The sequence below is a fragment of the Scyliorhinus canicula genome, chromosome 1 (assembly GCF_902713615.1).
Source record: "Scyliorhinus canicula chromosome 1, sScyCan1.1, whole genome shotgun sequence".
Taxonomy (NCBI): domain Eukaryota; kingdom Metazoa; phylum Chordata; class Chondrichthyes; order Carcharhiniformes; family Scyliorhinidae; genus Scyliorhinus; species Scyliorhinus canicula.
The window spans coordinates 71,467,814-71,486,936 of record NC_052146.1 but is presented as its reverse complement, the minus strand read 5'-3'; the positions used below and the strand labels follow the sequence as shown (position 1 = coordinate 71,486,936).

Here is a 19,123-nt window from a genome sequence, read left to right as displayed (position 1 = left end):
ACCTCAATATCGCCGCATTCATACTTCTGAAAAAAGCCTTTGGGGCAAAAATTGGCAGACTTTGAAAAAGGAAAAGCAGTCTCAGAAGGACCATCATCTTCACTGTCTGAACCCTCCCCGCCAGCGTCAATGGGAGCATGTCCCATCTACGGAAATCTCTTCTCATTTGATCCACTGCTTTGCCAAAATTTAACTTGTGAAGCTGCTTCCAATCCTTGGCCACTTGAATCCCCAGATACCTAAAACGCCTCCCAACCACTTTAAAAGGTTGCTCCTTCAGTCTCCTTTCCTGCCTCTGTGCCTGGATCACGAACATCTCGCTCTTTCCCATATTTAACTTACAGCCTGAAAATTGCCCAAATTCTCCTAATACGTCCATGATTCCGGTCATCTCCGCCACTGGGTTCGTGACATAAAGCAACAAATTATCCGCATAGAGAGAGACACTGTGTTCCACCCCGCCCCCCCTCACTATACCCCCGCCAGGCATTCGCTGCTCTCAGGGCCATTGCTAAGGGTTCTATGGCTAGGGCAAACAGTAATGGGGAGGGCGGAGGGCAGCATGGTGGCCTAGTGGTTAGCACAACCGCCTCACGGCGCTGAGGTCCCAGGTTCGATCCCGTCCGTGTGGAGTTTGCACATTCTCCCCGTGTCTGCGTGGGTTTCGCCCCCACAACCCAAAAATGTGCAGAGTAGGTGTATTGGCCACGCTAAATTGCCCCTTAATTGGAAAAAATAATTGGGTAATCTAAATTTATAAAAAAGAAAAAAAAACGTAATGGGGAGGGCGGGTATCCCTGTCTTGACCCCGACGTAAAGTATTTCGATCAAACTCAGTTAGTTCTTACGTTTGCCACCGGGGCCCTCGACAATAACCGGACCCACTCCACAAATCCCTTCTTGCATCTATCCTGTCCAGTCCTGTTAGAATTTTATAGGTTGCTTTGAAATCCCCCCATATTCTTCTGACCTCCATGAATACAATCCTAACCGACTTAATCTCTCATCATTCGTCAGTCCCGCCACCCCTGGAATCAGTCTGGTAAACCTTCGCTGCACTCCCCCTATAGCAAGAGCACCCTTCCCCAGAAAAGGAGACCAAAACTGCACACAATATTCCAAGTGTGGCCTCTCGAAGGCCCTGTATAATTGCAGCAAGACATCCCTTCTCCTGTAGTTGAATCCTCTCGCAATGAAGGTCAGCATACCATTTGCCTTCTTTACCATCTGCCGGACCTATAGATATAGAGAAATACAGCACAGAACAGGCCCTTCGGCCCACGATGTTGCGCCAAACTTTTGTCCTAGGTTAATCATAGAATTTTGGACAATTTTTCATGGCCAATCCACCCAACCTGCACATCTTTGGACTGTGGGAGGAAACCGGAGTACCCGGAGGAAACCCACGCAGTCACGGGGAGGATATGCAGACTCCACACAGACAGTGACCCAAGTCGAAATCGAACTTGGGACCCTGGAGCTGTGAAGCAATTGTGCTATCCACAATGCTACCGTGCTGCCCTTAAGAAGTAATGCACTGCTAACCTTCTCCAGGTCATTCAGTTTGGTTTTTAAAGATTTGTTGACTTCATCCACCGAAGCAAGATCAGGCTCCAGAGCGATGATCCGATTACTGTGATTCGATAAAACCTCCTCCACGCTTTTAATAATGGCTCCATGAGTTCAACGGTCTGATTTGCAGTTTCAAGAACCAAACGAATGGGGGTCACCGACAAGTTTTGTTGCTGTTTATCAAGTTTGCTTGCCAAAATGATGGTGAGAGGCTCGGCAGTTAGTGGAGTGGTTGGAGAGGAAGATGCCATCCCTGCCATCTTACCTCCACTTGAATCCCGAGGCACTTCAGAACTAGTTGACGGGTTTTGGCTTGAATTTCTCTTGACTTTGCCTCCCTTGGACATCTCAAAGGAGGGGAAACTCTTCCCTGCTAAATTTTAACATTTTCTGAAAAGTAAAAGATCCGTGGCGCAAGGAAAAAGGGCAAAAAGATCAGCTGTACAGCAGGAGTCACCTTGAGTGCATCTTCCCCTCTCATTGTGCCACCGGAAGTCCAGTTTTATTAATTAACCAACAGAACAGTTAACCTCTAACTCTTTGGCAGATGCAATATAACGCAGATAAATGCAAAGTTACCTACTTTGAATGGAGAAGCAAAATAGCAGAGTACTATTTAAATGGTGATAGATTGGGAAATGTTGACGTACAAAGGGACCTGGGTATCCTCTTACACCAGTCACTGAAAGCAAAAGCATGCAGTTAGGAAGGCAAATGGGTATATTAGGCTTCACTGCAAGTGGAGTTACAGGAGCAACAATGTCTTACTGCGCTATACAGGACATTGGTGAGACCACACCTGGAGTATTATGTGCAGTTTTGGTCTCCTCAACCAAGAAAGGAAATACTTGTAATGGAGTGAGTGCAGCAAAGGTTCACCAGGGATGGCAGGATTGTTATACGAGGAGAGATTGGGTCAACTGGGCCTGTATTCACTTGAATTTAGAAGAATGAGAGGGGATCTAATTGAAACAGGACTGGACAGACTGGATGTAGGGATATTATTTTCTCTGGCTGGAGGATCCTGTTCAAGGGATCACAGTCTCAGGGTTCAGAGTAAACCATTTAGAACTGAGATAAGGAAAGATTTCTTCATTCACAGGGTAGTTAATCTGTGGAATTCCCGACCACAGAAATCTGTGGAGGCCAAATCACTGAATATATTTAAGGAAGAAACAGATAGTAAAAACAATGGCAAATGCTACAGGTAGGAAAGTTAAACGGACAAAACAATGTGAATCTACCACTTGCCAGGAATTAATTAAAGAAAAAGTGACTATAGGGAGTAAGCAATGATCCAGTCAAAGTAGCAGGATTGGAACAAATTTTTAAATGACACCTCTAGTTTATAGTAACCATTTCATTCGTGATGATCTGGGCCACAGAACTGGTTAAATATTAGACTTATTAGAAAGCGATACAGGAGATCGAACAAAAGCTATCCGACCGGGAACACTATAACCGTGCTGGAGAACAAGGTGGAGGTGTTGGATGACCACCAGAAGAGGATACAGGAGAAGCTGGAGAATAGGTCCAGGAGGCAGAACCTCAGAATTGTTTGCCTCCCTGAAGGCAGTGAGGGACCAGATGCGAGGGCATGTATGTCGGACATGATAGAGAAGTTGATGGGGGCTGAGGCGTTCCCTCGGCCCGTGGAGGTGGATAGAGCACACAGAGCCCTCATGAGGAAGCCCAGGGCGAATGACCCGCCGAGGGCCATGGTGGTACATTTTCACCGTTTTACAGACAAGGAGCACGTCTTGCAGTGGGCCAAGAAAGAACGGAGCAGCAAGTGGGAGAACTGCGAGTTGCGTATTTATCAGGACCTGGGAGAGGAGTAGGCCAAGAGACGAGCTGAGTTCCTTCGGGCAAAGGTGACTCTCTTCAAGAAGGGGGTGAAGTTCAGGATGCTGTACCAAGCGCGGCTGTGGGTTACGCATGAGGAACGGGACTTTTACTTTGAGATGCCGGACGATGTATGGACATTCATTTAAAAAAAGCTGGAGACGATTTAAAGGACATTTAAGCTGCGGAGAAGTTTGCAGCGGTGGTTCGCAATACTGTACTGTTTTTAAAAAAAGATTTTATGTCGTTTTGGGTGAAATAATGGGCTGTGGTGATGGTTGGAGGGTGCTTTGTCTTGCAGGGATTTGATGCGGGGGGGAGGGGCTCTTGAAGTTAGAGCTATTCTTCGGGAGACTGGGTTTTGTTTTAAGTGATTGTGTCTTCACTGGTTTATGTTAATTTCTTCTTTTTTTTATCTGCTGTTTACTTCCTGGGGGATGTGATGCTGTTAAAAGGTTTATTCATGTGGGGGAAGAGGTTCGAACAATAGGGAGACAGACTGTTTGGCGCCAGGGGCAGGGAGTTATCGGGGTCAGCATGGTTCAGCTGACTCTCAGAAGTGCAGTGGTGGGTGAGCAAGTGTTAAGCTAGTACTTGACCTGGGGGATGAGGTTTCTGCTGCTGTTAGGGGGCTGCTTTGCTGACAGGGGAGGAACTATTCTCAGGGAATAAATGGGAGATCGGGAACGGCTGCTCCTCATGGGGGTACTCGGGGAAGCGGAGGGCGCGGGCTCGGGGCTGGCCTAAAAAGGGTGATGGAGAGTTGGAAGCCCCCCATCCAGGCTGAGGACCGAATGGGCCGGTCAAGAGGGCTCGCGTGTTCGCGCATCTAAGGGAGCTGAAGGCAGGCGTGGCAATGTTACAAGAGGCACATCTAAAGGTCATAGATCAGACGAGGAAAGGATGGGTTAGCCAGGTTTTTCACTCAGGGCTGGACTCAAAGACCAGGGGGCTAGCAATTTTGATTAGGAAGAGAGTGGCATTTGAGGCTGGGAGAATCGTGTCAGATAAGTGGGGTAGGTACATAATGGTGAGTGGGAAGCTGGAGGGGTGCAAGTGGTACTTATGAACATATATGCTCCGAACTGGGACGACTTGGAATTTATGAGGCGTGTAAGATCCCGGACTTAGAGTCACATAACCTGATCATTTGGGGGGGGGGGGGGGGGGGGGGGGGGGGGGGGAGACTTTAACACGGTCATTGATCCAGAATTGGACCGGTCAATATCCAGATCAAGGAGAAGGTTGGCTGTGGCAAAGGAATTCGAACATAGAACATAGAACAGTACAGCACAGAACAGGCCCTTCGGCCCTCGATGTTGTGCCGAGCAATGATCACCCTACTCAAACCCACGTATCCACCCTATACCCATAACCCCCCCCCCACCCCCCCAACCTTACTTTTTAGGACACTACGGGCAATTTAGCATGGCCAATCCACCTAACCCGCACATCTTTGGACTGTGGGAGGAAACCGGAGGAAACCCACGCACACACGGGGAGGACGTGCAGACTCCGCACAGACAGTGACCCAGCCGGGAATCGAACCTGGGACCCTGGGTGATGGAATTGAAGGGCTTTATGGTACAGATCAGGGGTATAACCAAGGGCGAAGGAGTTTTCTTTTTTTTCTCACGTCCATAAGGTTTACTCTCGTAATGACTTTTCTGTTCTGAGCAGGGCGCTAATACCGAGGTTGGTGGGGACGGAATACTCAGCAATTGTAGTCTCGGATCATGTCCCCGCATTGGGTGGATTTGCGGGTTAGTGAGGAGAGAGGGCAACGTCCGTTATGGAGACTAGATGTGGGGTTGCTAGCGGATGAACCGGTCTGCGGGTGGGTGAATAAGTCCATCCAGAACTACCTGGAAACAAATGACATGGGAGAGGTATCTGCAGTGACGGTTTGGGAAGCTCTGAAGGCGGTTGTTAGAGGGTAACTAATTTTGATTTGATCCAACAGAGCCAGCCGAGGTGACGCTGTTCTGGCTGTTGCTGCTACTTTCCCGATAGGCCATTCCCCCCCCCCCCCCCCCCCCCAAAACAACAGTATCCAAAACGGTATACGTAGAAGTTAGAGTTCAGGTGGCCGAAATTTGGAGTTACAGAATTCGCTTTACAGTTGGTGCTGATACAATAAGACAAAGTAGGTACAGAGACTGGGTCAGTTGTGCAGGTGATGGTAGGAATCTTGCTGCAGAAAGAGGCTTGAGGAGCAGGCTGGAGGGGTTCGTCTTGGTGGCTCGTCAATTGGATGTTACAAACAGCAGACTGCTTGTGACGCTAAAGGTGTAATGCTATAACTATCCAATAGGCTTGGACCATGTGACATAATACATTATGGAGACAGCATCTCTTACAGCGTAATAAGTTTTGATCTCTCTCTTTTGTGATATTTCTAGTTATCTGCACTTCCTCTGCTTTCATTGATTATAAGGAGTCTGTACAAAGAGGTGAAAGCTTTCACAGGACAATTGAAGAATTTTGTTCTGTAACTGCTGGTGATAGCTCTCAGAAAGGCACAATGTCATTGGTTAACATTGTTGCTTCACAGCACCAATGACCTGGGTCCAATTCCAGACTTGGGTGATTGTCTGTGTGGTGTTTGCACGTTCTCCACATATATATGGATTTCCTCCGGGTGCTTCGGTTTCCTCTCTCAGTCCAAAGACGTGCATGTAATGTGGGGTTACAGGGATAGGGTGACGGAGTAGGCCTAGGTCAGGTGCTCTTTCAGAGGGTTGGTAGAGACTCGATGGGCTGAATGGCCACCTTCTGCACAGTGGGGATTCTATTGTATTCTATGGTAAAAGTCCAACCCTGTGTCAAGTGAGTTGGAGCAACTGTCATTTTCAGTTCAGCAGAAAATCCATTTTTAAAAAGAGCAACAAAAAGAGTTTTGAACATAGCGTTGGATTTTTGTTTTCATTTCAGAGGACCCCAACACTTGCGAGACTGAAAGTTGGTCTTGCAGCAAAAAGCAGATACTGAGGATCATTGGAATATCTTTATGTGGTGAGTAGTAGATTTCCACAGGACTGTTTTTAGCTCAATATTTTAGAACAATTTGGGGAATACCAACTCTCCTGATACCAACTCAGTGCTGTCAGGTGAACTCCATCGGGGAGATTCATGGTGCTCATGATTAATTGAACAACCTATGTAGACAGGTGAGGGAACTGCACTTAGAAATTAATGTGGATAAATGTTAATAGCTACATTTTGGAACAGGGTCAAAAGGGAGCACCATATCAGTCCTTCTCAGCAGTCTGTCTTTATCACAACACTAATCTACAATGTATTAACAAAAGGAAGCAGCAAGCATTAGCATCAGATTCCTCATCTCCATATCGCTAATATCCAGAAATTCCCAAAGATCTGTTTCAATTGCTCTTAATCGCTTTGCGAATAACCATTGCCAGTGACGGAAAGCTTAAAGTGACTACATTAAACAGATCGTAAATGGACCATACATACTCGACTAACTCACGAATGGTGAGATACGATCCATTTTTCTTCTCACGATTTATGCACTTCAAACATAAATACTGTTTGCAAAAGTAATCCCTGTCATATATGGTTTTATTTTTATGTTTCTCACATTTAACATTGTGCAGCTGACATGCAGCACAGTAGTGCTGATGCTACATCAACAGAAGGCTTATCAGGAGGATTGTATTACTGGATTGGAAAATAAAAGGAATTATGTGACTAGTTCTGCACTTAATACACATATAATCAAGGCACTCAGCAGGTAACCGTAATATGGAATTAATTTAATTACTGATAAACTCAATACCAGAGTAAAAGTAATAATAGAGTAATTATATTAGATGATTTCAACTTTCCGAACATTAATTAGGATAGTCACTGTGTTAAGGGCTTAGATGGAGTAGTGTTCTTAAAATATATATAGGAGAACCTTTTAGCTCAATATGTAGAGGATGCAACAAGGGACGGTGTAGTATTTCTGGAGAATGAAGCCAGACAGGGGAGCATTTTGGTGATAACGACCACAGTATGATACAATTTAAGTTTGCATTGGACAAAGAAATGGACAAGTTGCAATAAACGGTTGTGGATTTGGGGAGAGCAGATTTTAGTAAAACAAAGCTGACCTGCTCTATCTATATATATAAAAATATATATTTACACTTGACTTTATCAATCGAAGCATAGATTGCAAAAGCTGGGCATCATGCTGGATTGTATAGAACTTTGGTGAGCCACAGCTGGAGTACTGTGCCCAATTAGGGTCGCCACATTATAGGAAGGATGTAGTTGTACTGGAGGGGGTGCAGAGGCGATTCACCAGGTGTTGCCTGGGATAGACATTCAAGTTATGAAGAGAGGTTGGATAGCCTTGGACTGTTGGAGCAAAGAAAATTGAGGGGTGACCTAGTTGAGGTGTACAAGATTAAGAGGGGCATGGACAGGGTGGATAGGGAGCAGCTGTTGCCCTTGGTTGAAGGGTCAGTTACAAGGGGACACAAGCTCAAGGTCACTGGCAGGAGGTTTAGGGGGGATTTGACAAAAAGCTTTTTCACCAGTGGGTAGTGACGATCTGGCACTGCCTCAGAGGGTGGTAGAGGCGAGTTGCCTCACATCCTTTAAAAACGTACCTGGATGAGCACTTGGCATATCATAACATTCTAAGCTTTGGGCCAAGTGCTGGCAAATGAGATTACATAGGCAGATCAGGTGTTTTTCATGCATTGGTGCAGACTCGATAGGCCTAAGGGACTATTCTGTGCCGTATGATTCTGTAATTCAGAGACGTGGCAAGAAAAATCACATAATTTCTGCATTCCACTGCTCCCCATACAATAGTCTCAGTTTAGTACCAGGGTAGATGGATTGGCCACGCTAAATTGCCTCTTAATTGGAAAAATTGAATTGGGTATTCTAAATTTATTAGAGAAAAAATGTTTTTAAAAAAGGAATGGTGGTTGGCAATGCCGCCGGGGGTGGCGGCCTGGTTAGGAGACTTATATGATTTTCTCCGTTGGAAAAGATCAAATTTGAACAGAGGGTTCAACAGAGGTGGCAAGGTGGGGGCTGTCCATGGCCATTTTTCAGGAGCTGTTCATCCCATAGGGAGGGGGCAGAGGTGAATATGGGAAAAAACCTGCACAAACTGTAGAATTCTGAGATGGGGGCATGTTCCCCAGACTGTTCATGTTCTGTAACTGTTTGAATACGTTTGGAATAAAATACATTTAAAAAAAATCAAAATACAGAATTTTGCTTTCAGTTTATTTGACGTGAACCACTTAAGTTGATTGTCTAATCCATTCATTTTAAATAATTAAAATGGAAGTCAGCTAAATTCTTAAGTGACATTGAGAGATCCATTATTTTCTATTTAATAAGACTAAATCATTAAAACATTAACTACATTTATCAATTCAAGTTCTCCTTTAACATAATCGCAGAATAACAGTGCAGAAAAGGCTCTTCAGCCCATCGATTTGCACTGCTGCATGAAAGGTACCTGATCTGCCAACCCCAATCCCATTTGCCAGCACTTTGCCCATAGCCTCAAATGTTAAGACGTGTCAAGTGCTCATCCAACCTTTACCACCCTTTCAGGCTGTGCGTTCCAGACCATCATCACCCTCTGGGTAAAAAGGCTTTTCCTCAAATCCCCCCTGAACCTCCCACCCCTCACCTTGAATATGTGTCCCCTCGTAACCGACCCTTCAACTAATGGAACAGCTGCTCTCTAACCACCCTGTCCATGCCCCTCATAATCTTGTACACCTCGATCATGTCACTCCTCAGTCTTCTCTGTTCCAGCGAAAGCAACCCAAGCCTATCCAACCCTCTCTTCACAATTTAAATGTTCCATCCCAGGAAACATCCTGGTGAAATGTTCCACTGCAATCACATTCTTCCCATAGTTTGGAGACCAGAACTGCATAGTACTCCAGCTGTGGCCTCACCAATGTTCTATATAACTCCAACATGTCTTCCTTGCCTTTGTAATTTATGCCACGATTGATAACGGTAAGTGTACCATATGCCTTTTTCACCACCCTATTAACCTGCCCTTCTGCCTTCAGAGATCTATTTACAAACGCACCAAGGTTTCTATGTTCCTCAGGACTTCCCAGTGCGGTGCAAATTCATTGAAATTCTCCTCAGGATCCACAAAAAGCAAAACAAAATATTGATTCTCTCATTTAACGTGGTGGCAGAATTAAAACCTTCATTTATTCATGGGTATTTGAACTCACCGCATTTATTTTATCCACGTTTTTCTTTTCTGGTTCTTTCATGATAGTTGCCAGTATTTCACTTCCCTTATAGTCTCTGTATAGTTCACTCAAGGTCTCCCTCAGTTCCAGACTGGTGGTTTTGAGATAGTACGATGGGTCTGATTTTGCTTTCTCCTCATCTGGAAAATAATCAGGTATAATGGAGAAAATCTTTAAAGAAACAAGCATCAATCTTGTGTAAAGCACAGGAATTACAAGCATTTAAAGAATGAAGTGCAATAGTGAAAGTGCAGTGCATTCAGGTTATTTTGCTTAATTCCACATTTACTTGATTAATATAGACCAGCACAAAGTATCTCTTTTCAAGCATTTGCGAGGTGGTATGAGGTTGTTGCCTAAACCAGGGTTTTTCAAATTGTGGGACATGGCCTGTGGGTGGAGTCACAGAAGGGTTGCAGAGCAATCGGTTTTGGCGTTCCCAATTGCGGGAAAAGCGCCAAGAGACCACGACCGGCTTTTCAATTGAAACTGATGACTGTGACCAGCTTTTAAATTGAGAATGCCGATCGTGACCAGCTTTTAAATAGAACAACGCAGTCTTCTGGCCAGAAGCAGCGGCAGAGAGCCGATCACGCACCCGGCATATAAACTGACGTAATGGGCCCGGCACGTACACGGACGTCATGCACCCTGTATGTCCGTGCTTTTAGCACAAAATCACAGAGGACAGATTCTTCAATTTTCTAGCTGCAAACAAACAAGGCAATAGGATTGTGAAGAAATGAAGATGGATCGTTTTAAACAAAGAAAAAACTGAAATTGGTGACAAAGCAGAGTAACATACATAGAAATATACATAGATGTAAAGATGATGTTTTGAGGTATGGCTTTGTTAATTGTGCCGATGCAAATCAGGATGCAAAGCCCATGTGTATTATATGCAGGGAAGTGCTTGCAAATGAAAGGTTTAAGCCCTCAGAACTTCAAAGGCATTTGAAGATGAAGCATGGTGAGTTCGAGAAGAAATGTCTTGATTTTCTTTTCAAAGGATGCAGCAAGAACTTAAATCAACAGCTGAAGTCCTTAGTAGAAATGTAACATTGAATGATAAAGCAAGTGGGATCGTGTGGACCAAACATGCCCACCTGTCACATTAAAGGTAAGCAAAAATGCGTGGGACTCAAAGGCCGGCCAGCTGGTAAATGTGGGTCCCAGGAAGTGCAGGGGTTTTTCAGGAGATTTTTTGGGGGGGGGGGGGGGGGGGGAGAGTTGTCTCTTTGTTTTTCTTTTGGGTTGAATATCTGTTTTTAGCCAATGACGGGCGTTAATTTATTGTTTCTCTTTTGTATTTACAGCAGGGGTGGTTCTGTTTTTTTTTCTTAGAATTTTCTGTTATTGTTTTCTTTTATGTGAAAATGTGAAAATTTGAATAAAAATTATTTTTTTTTAAAAAGTGGGTCCCGGGAAAAAAACGTTTGACAAACACTGCCCAAAAACACCTCTCTGTTCAGACCTGATCAACGCAATACAGCAAGGAGTTTATAACAGGTCCAATGCAGACTGTTGTGCTGAAAATCAAACATCTTTAATGTTAAATACTACGTCAGGCTCACTCAAAACACTTAGCCAATTTGGACCATCAGGTTCAGAGGACTGGTAAATTTCTGTCTCTGGTTACAAACATTTAACTTTGCCTTGCTATGTGGTTGCATATTTTCAGAATATTTAAACTGCACCCTTATTCTGAAATTTGCAGTTAAAATACTTCTGTAGAGCAGATATTTTGATCTAGGTAATCAAATTGATGGGCCATCAATTTATCAAAAATTATAGAACGTTTCCCTTGGGCTTGATTCGTTTGATAAATCGGTCACTTAAATTGTATATCTTATCACAGATGAGATCTCCTACATGAAAGAAACTGAATGGGTTTCATCCTGATTGTTTTGATACCGATATTTGCTCATCTGTTATACTGTGGCACTTCAGAGAGAAAAACTGACAAATAGCAACTTGACCTACTTTGTATATGGTGCCGCAATCATTCAGATGAAAGGCCATTTCATTTTACAATTAGTTTGCAAGCAATTGGCCAAATGCTCTCCCAAGGTTTTTAATCTCACAATCACAATTAATCTTTAATTTAAAAGAAAAACTTTAATCTCCATGATTTATTTGGTGTCTACTATCACGTTTAGTTCTCTGTACAGACAAAGCATGGTCCTCATTCCACCCAAGAAATTGTAGATAGTCCCAAAAATTTTTAAATCTTTCACAACTAATTACATTTCATTACATTTGTTAAAGAAACACATCTCTTTATAAATTGCTTTACAGAAGAAATTGAACTAGATTATAAAAATAAATTAACTCCACTAAATCCATAATCATTTAGTACAATTATTGCTTTTCAGGATGGGTTCATTCTCAGCAAAACCTCCGTTTGTGCTTTAAAAATTTCTGTTAAGTATTCTGCACCATAGCTATCTCCCCACCATGCCAGTTATTTACAATAAGTACCAAGAAATTGTGAAAGTCTGTGTTTGACTCTTAAAATTACCATACAGCAAATTCCCTACTATGGATGGCCTTTTTCTGTGCCACCTCGTTGCTTTTCTAAAGTAAGTTGGGGGGATGTGACTGGCAGCAGCCATTCTGTTGCACTTCCTAGTTGGCAGCCAAAGATCCCCAGTCTGGTTCCTGCAGCAAATGGAGATAAATGCACTTCAGCACTTTTTAAATCAGGACTTACAGGTTGTATTTAATTTTTCTTTGCCCCAGTTAAAACCCTAATTGAGGGGAACCGATGGATAACTCAATTCAAAGGAGTGCAGGAATGGTGACTCCACAAATGATTATTTCTATTCAAATCACAAACTGAATACATGAACTGGATTGATTTGATGGCCTTTAAGTCGGAGTTTCACTTTTTAGGTAAATTGTTTGGAAGAAAAAAGAATAACGGGTTAGAGAGGCTTGGAGGATATGAAAGAGAAATACCACCATGGGTTGGTTGGGCTGAATGTCATGTGTCTGCCTTCCCAATTTTATGTAATTAAGCTAATAATTGAGGTTTTGCAAAAGCAGCCCCTCCTCAGCTAGTCTCATGATCCACCTATAAATGCATCACCGGGGCTATCCCTCTCAAGTTTCCAACTTCCTCTACCTTTTTGCCCATCGCTTTTATGCTTCTAGCTATTATTCCCCACCTATACATTCATCCTCTTCCTCCATCCCATCCAACTGACTTGCTCCATCCTCATCATGTGCTGCTATACCCTTATTTTTTTCTTTTATTACTTTATCAGAGTTACAAAGCCAGAACTCAGAGTGTAGACAGGACCTCTAATCCAGCTCCTTGCCTCCTACAAAAAACAATTCAATTTGAATCCAATTCATGGTCCCCACAAGAAAGACATACCAGATGCAGACATTACACCTGACCTCCTGCTCATCTTAGCGTTATTCGGTGGCGCAGTGGGTTAGCCCTGCAGCCTCACGGCACTGTCCGTGTGGAGTTTGCATATTCTTCCCGTGTTTGCGTGGGTTTCGCCCCCACAACCCAAAAGATGTGCTGGGTAGGTGGATTGGCCACGCTAAAATTGCCCCTTAATTGGAAAAAATGAATTGGGTACTCTAAAAAAAAAAATTCTTTAAATCTTAGCATTATTACCTCCAGGTATATTACTTAACCTATTTCAGATCACCATGGACTTCCTGATTGCAAAACACAAATCCCTTTGATTACATTCGCCATTTCTGCCAACAGACAAATAACAATAATTTCACACTTTTCTCTGCCTTTAGGGTTACTTCAGTTGAGAGATTTTTGTCACCAAACAATAACCATCCAGTTCAATTCAAGTCACAGTTGTGTCAAGGGTTATTTGAAAGCTAAATCTTTGAAGGAGATTGTTGAAGTGTTATAATTACAATTTTATTTTTTGAACAAAATTACACAGAATAATCATAAATGAAGACCTCCTTCTCCTACACCAGTTCAACCAAGTGTGACAAACGTCACTGCAACTTAAATTATTCTTCAGTAACTCATTTAGATCTCTCTGTCCGTAGTAACTTGTCAAGTACAATTTGGATCACTCACTCTTTGGACACAAATTTTTGAATAGTGGATCAAGCTCAAGGGGCTATATAGCCTACACAACGAAAACAGAAAATGCTGGAAAATCTCAGCAAGTCTGACAGCATCTGTGGAGAGAAAACAGAGCTAACGTTTCGAGTCTGAATGACTCTTCTTCAGAGATTGATTTTAACTATGTAGCCCACTTTGGCCCTTATTTTCTTCATTTTTCAAACATAGTTATTCTTTCTGCACAATCAGATACAACTAAAGAATTCTCTTTCTCACTCGGGGATAATCTCGTGCTGTGAATTTCTGTGGTGAGACTATTGAAAACTCAAAGAGACATGAACAATTGAAAATATTATGTATATGTCAGAACATAGATGTAGCAGCTTGATAATAAGTTCCATGAAGCCACATATCCCTGTCTTTGTACTGTATATATCCTACCATAGGTTGCGGCCCTTGTGTATTTAAGGGAATGTATCCATAGTGACAAATGTTTTGTGAAACTCTTCGAATGACACTACTATAAATCTAACATATATAAGCCGATCAGTCTGAGAGATTCCTTACCTGGATCAGGAACTTTTAGTTCATTTTTGACATGGAAGAAGTTTGAAACATTAAACTTGTCCACATTGGATGGATCCTGCAGACAAAACAAATCAGTGAAAGTTTAGACTTCATGATTAACTAATATGACATGAACTGAAGAGGAACCTTTGCTCATGTATTTAATTTTAAAATAGTTTAAGAATGTTAACCCCTGGAAGAAGGCAACTTTGCAGTCACTTTTCACGCAGTTGTGCTTGCTTAAAAACAAGGATTAATGCATAAAAATAACTTCGAGAGACTATGACAGAGCAATGCTGAAATGATGAATGTGTTACATAGAAATATACATAGAAAATAGAAGCAGGAGGAGGCCATTCGACCCTTCGAGCCTGATCCGCCATTCATTATGATCATGGTTGATCATCAAGTTCAATACCTTGATCCTGCCTTATCCCCTTATCCTTGATCCCTTTAGACCCAAAAGCTGCATCTAGTTCCTTCTTGAAATCACACATTTTGGCCTCCACTATTTTCTGTGGTAGTGAATTCCACACTCTCTAGGTGAAGAAATTTCTCCTCACCTCAGCCCTAACAGATTTACCCCTTATCCTCAAACTATGACCTCTAGTTTCGGACTCACCCACCATCATGAGCATTCTTTCTGAATCTACCCTGTCTAATCCTGTTAGACGTTTTGTCAGCTTCTATGAGATCCCTCTCAATTCTTTTAAACTCCAATTAATATAATCCTAACCAACATCTTTCCTCATACGACATCCCCGCCATCCCAGGAATCAACCTTCGCTGCACTCCCTCCATAGCAAGAATTTCCTTCCTCTGATAAGGACACTAAAACTGCACACAATACTCCAGATGTGGCCTCACCAATACCCTATACAATTGCAGTAAAACATCCCTATTCCCACACTCAAATCCTCTCGCTATGAAGGCCAACATACCATTTGCCTTCTTTACTGCCTGCTGTACCTGCGAGCTTACTTTCAACGATGGATGCATGAGGACACCAAAGTCTCGCTGAGTATCTACCTCTCTCAATTTACACCCATTCAAATAATAATCTGCCTTCCTATTTTTGCTACGATGCGGATAACCTCACACTTATCCACATTATATTGCATCTGCCATGCATACGTCCACTCACTCAGCCTGTCCAAATCCCTCTGAAGCATCTCTGCATCCTCCTCACAGCTCATCCTCCCACCCAACTTTGTATCATCTGCAAATTTGGAGATAGTACATTTTGTTCCCTCGTCCAAATCATTAATATATAATCTGAGCAGTTGGGGGTCAGGAGTCACTGCCAGCCAATCGGAAAAAGATCCATTTATTCCAACTTTTTGCTTCCTGTCTACTATCCTGCTTTCTATCCGTCTCAAGACACTACCCGCAATCCCATGCGCTTTAATTATACACAGTAATCTGCTTTGAGAGGCCTTAGCGAAAGCCTTCTGAAAGTCTAAATAAACCACATTCATTTGTTCTCCCTGGTCAACTCTACCAGTTATATCTCCAAAGAATTCTAGTAGATTTGTTAAGCATGTTTATCCTTTCGTAAATCCATGCTGACTCTGCCTGATTATATCACCACATTACAAAGGCTGTGCTATGAAATTCTTGGTAACAGATTCTAGCAACTTCCCTACAACCAACATTAGGCTCACTGGTCCACAGTTCCCTGTTTTCTCTCTACCCCCTTTTTTGAAGATCAGGGTTATATTAGCTACTGTCCAATATGCAGGAACCATTCCAGAGTCCAAACATTTTTGGAAAATTACCACCCCTGGATCTACTATTTCTAGTGCCACTTCCTCAAGTGTTCTAGAATGAAGATTATCTGGCCCTGGTTATTTATCCGCCTTCAACCCCATTAATTTCCCCCAAACCATTTTTTTACTGTAGGAATTATATGATTCTAATTTCCATCAGCTCCTCACTGAAAACAGAAACAAAGTCCGAATTTTGTTCCTCAGCCATTTCTTTGTTCTCCGTAACGAATTCCCTCCTTTCTGGCTGTAAGGGTTAACATTAGTTTTTAATCAATCTTTTTCTCTTTACATACCATCATAGTTACCTTGATTGAGGTTCAGGACCCTGGTCTCAGAATCAACTACTTGATAAAGTATTCTATCATATTATGACCACTCATCCCCAAGGGTTCTCTCACAACTAGACTGCCAACTAATCCTTTCTCATTGCACAACACCCAGTCAAATTGGTTCAACATATTGGTCCAGAAAACCATCCCATTGCCCATATATATTGGAGGAATTCCTCCTCTATTGTGCTGTGACTAGAATCATAGAATTGATAGCGCAGGAAGCCATTCAGCCAATCGAGTCTGCACCGGCCCTTGGAAAGAGCACCCCACCTAAGCCCATGCCTCCACCTATCCCCGTAACCCCACTTAAACTTTTTGCACACTGAGGGCATTTTAGCATGGCCAAACCTGAACATCTTTGGACTGTGGGAGTAAACCAGAACACCCAGAAGAAGGGCACGCAGACACGGGGTGAACGTGCAGACTCCGCACAGACAGTGACCCAAGCCGGGAATCAAACCTGGGACCCTGGAGCTGTGAAGCAACTGTGCTACCCACTGTGCTGCTCACAGTAGCAGAGTTGTTTCACAGCTCCATTGACTAATCCAATCTAAATGCAGATTAAAGTCTTCCATAATCACTGATGTTCTTTTATCACATGCACCTCTGATTTTCTGTCTAATGCTATTCACAACATTACCCCTGCAGTTTGATGGTCTGTATGCCACCCCAACTATGTCATATCTCATTTAATCTATTTGCGCAACCAATTCATCTATTTTGTTTTGAATGTTCCATGCGTTCAGGTACAAAACCTTAAGGCTAATCCTTTTAACATTCCTTGCCCCGTATCTACATTTTTAAAAAGTGTCATTATAGGATACAGGTCTTTGGTTTCTCTGCCCATTACTTTTTATATTCTCCTTGCTGTCTTTTTCTCTTGTTCTTGATTCCTCCTGCTCTGAATCCTCACATAGGTTCCCATCCCCCTGTCATGTTAGCTTAAAGCCTTCCCAACCGCTCCAGCAAGAACCCCCACCAAGGACATCAGTCCTGGTTCTACATGGGGTTTAACCCTTCCAGTTTGTACTGGTCCCACCTCCCCCAGACCGGGTCCCAATGCCCCAGGAATCTGAAACCTTCCCCCTCACACCACCTCTTCAGGCACGTATTCATCCGATATGTCCTGCTATTTCTACTCCCAATTTTTTCTCGTTTTAGGACCACATCCTTTTTTTGATCTATGTTGTTGGTACCGATGTGCATCATGACCACTGGTTGTTCACCCTCCCCTCCAGAATGTCCCGTAATCCTGTCATCGCTATAAGATATCCGTGACTCTAGCACCAGGAAGGCAACATACCATCCTGGAGTACAGTTTATCATAGAATATCATAGAATTTGCAGTGCAGAAGGAGGCCATTCGGCCCATCGAGTCTGCACTGGCTCTTGGAAAGAGCACCCTACTCAAGGTCAACACATCCACCTTATCCCCATAACCCAGTAACCTTACCCAACACTTAGGGCAATTTTGGACACTAAAGGCAATTTATCATGGCCAATCCACCTAACCTGCACATCTTTGGACTGTGGGAGGAAACCGGAGCACCCGGAGGAAACCCACGCACACACGGGGAGGATGTGCAGACTCCACACAGACAGTGACCCAAGCTGGAATCGAACCTGGGACCCTGGAGCTGCGAAGCAATTGTGTTATCAACAAGGCTACCGTGCTGCCTTAAAGTTTGCGGCCACAGAAACGCCCATCTATTCCTCTTACAACCTAGTCCCTATAACTATTGCATTCCTACACATTGTACTCCTCCCCTCTGCAGCAGAACCAACCGTGGTGCAACCCCCCCCCCCCCCCCCCCCCCCCCCCCCCCCCCCCCCCCCCCCCCCCCCCCCCCCCCCCGGAGGTAATTCCCCTCAATGGTATCCAAAACAGTATATCTGCTTTGCAGGGGTTCTCTGTTGCACCCCTCAAGGAGTCACAGTTGTTAGGGTATGGTGACCATCTAACTTTGAGCTGTTTCCTGCCATTCTGTGATTTAGTATAGCTGTATGTTCCACTGTGCGAGCAATATTTTGAATTCCACATTAAGCTCAGCAAAGAAGTGCATGAGAAACCGCAGCAGCCTAAACATGTAGTGCACAACAACACTTTAAAACAAAGAACAGATGAACTAGGGGAATGCATTCCAGAAATTGGAGTAGGGACAAGGGGATAAAGGGTAGAAAGACTCAGACAGGTGAATGTCAGAAGCAGAAAAAGAGTAAAATTAGGAGAGGCAGCAAAATAGGAAAAAGTGGGAGGTAGGAACGAGAGACTGAGTGAGAGAAGAATGAAAAAGGGGAAAAAGAGAGGCATCGAAGAATACAATTTTGATGTTAAAGTAAACAATTTGAAACAAAAGAAATAAAAGTTTCATCAATTAATTAAATTTACTTTTCAGGCTGGTAACTTGGTAGTTTACAATTTGAATATCACCATATTTCAAACTTGCAGCTCTTTGCCTGTATGCAAGTCACTTTCTCACTCGAGCTTTTAAAGGCTGACCAGTCCTCATTATGGTGTTGACTTGCAGGTTTTCCTGGAGCTGAGTGGGGAAAATCTCAGTGCCCCCCACTTTTTCCCTCCCGTAACGGGCCTGAACCTCAAGCCCCATCATTGATTATTGAGTCTTCCACAAAGAGTCAACTCCATTCTGATTTTCCATCAGCAGACCCTGCAGTAAATCTGGGCAGTTTTCAAATCTAATCACTCTCAATCACTTAGTTCCT

General features: G+C 43.3%; 1 protein-coding gene across 2 annotated transcripts in view; it reads right to left on the bottom strand.

Moving 5' to 3' along the window:
• ppil2 (peptidylprolyl isomerase (cyclophilin)-like 2) overlaps positions 1–19,123 on the bottom strand; it is a 488,471-nt gene that overhangs the window by 325,442 nt on the left and 143,906 nt on the right. For both annotated transcript variants that reach the window (XM_038793092.1, XM_038793083.1), the window contains exons 9-10: positions 14,299–14,374; positions 9,657–9,817 (exon numbers count right to left, since the gene is read on the bottom strand). In XM_038793092.1, the coding sequence (XP_038649020.1) occupies positions 9,657–9,817; positions 14,299–14,374 (237 nt within the window). The remainder of the gene's footprint in view (positions 1–9,656; positions 9,818–14,298; positions 14,375–19,123) is intronic.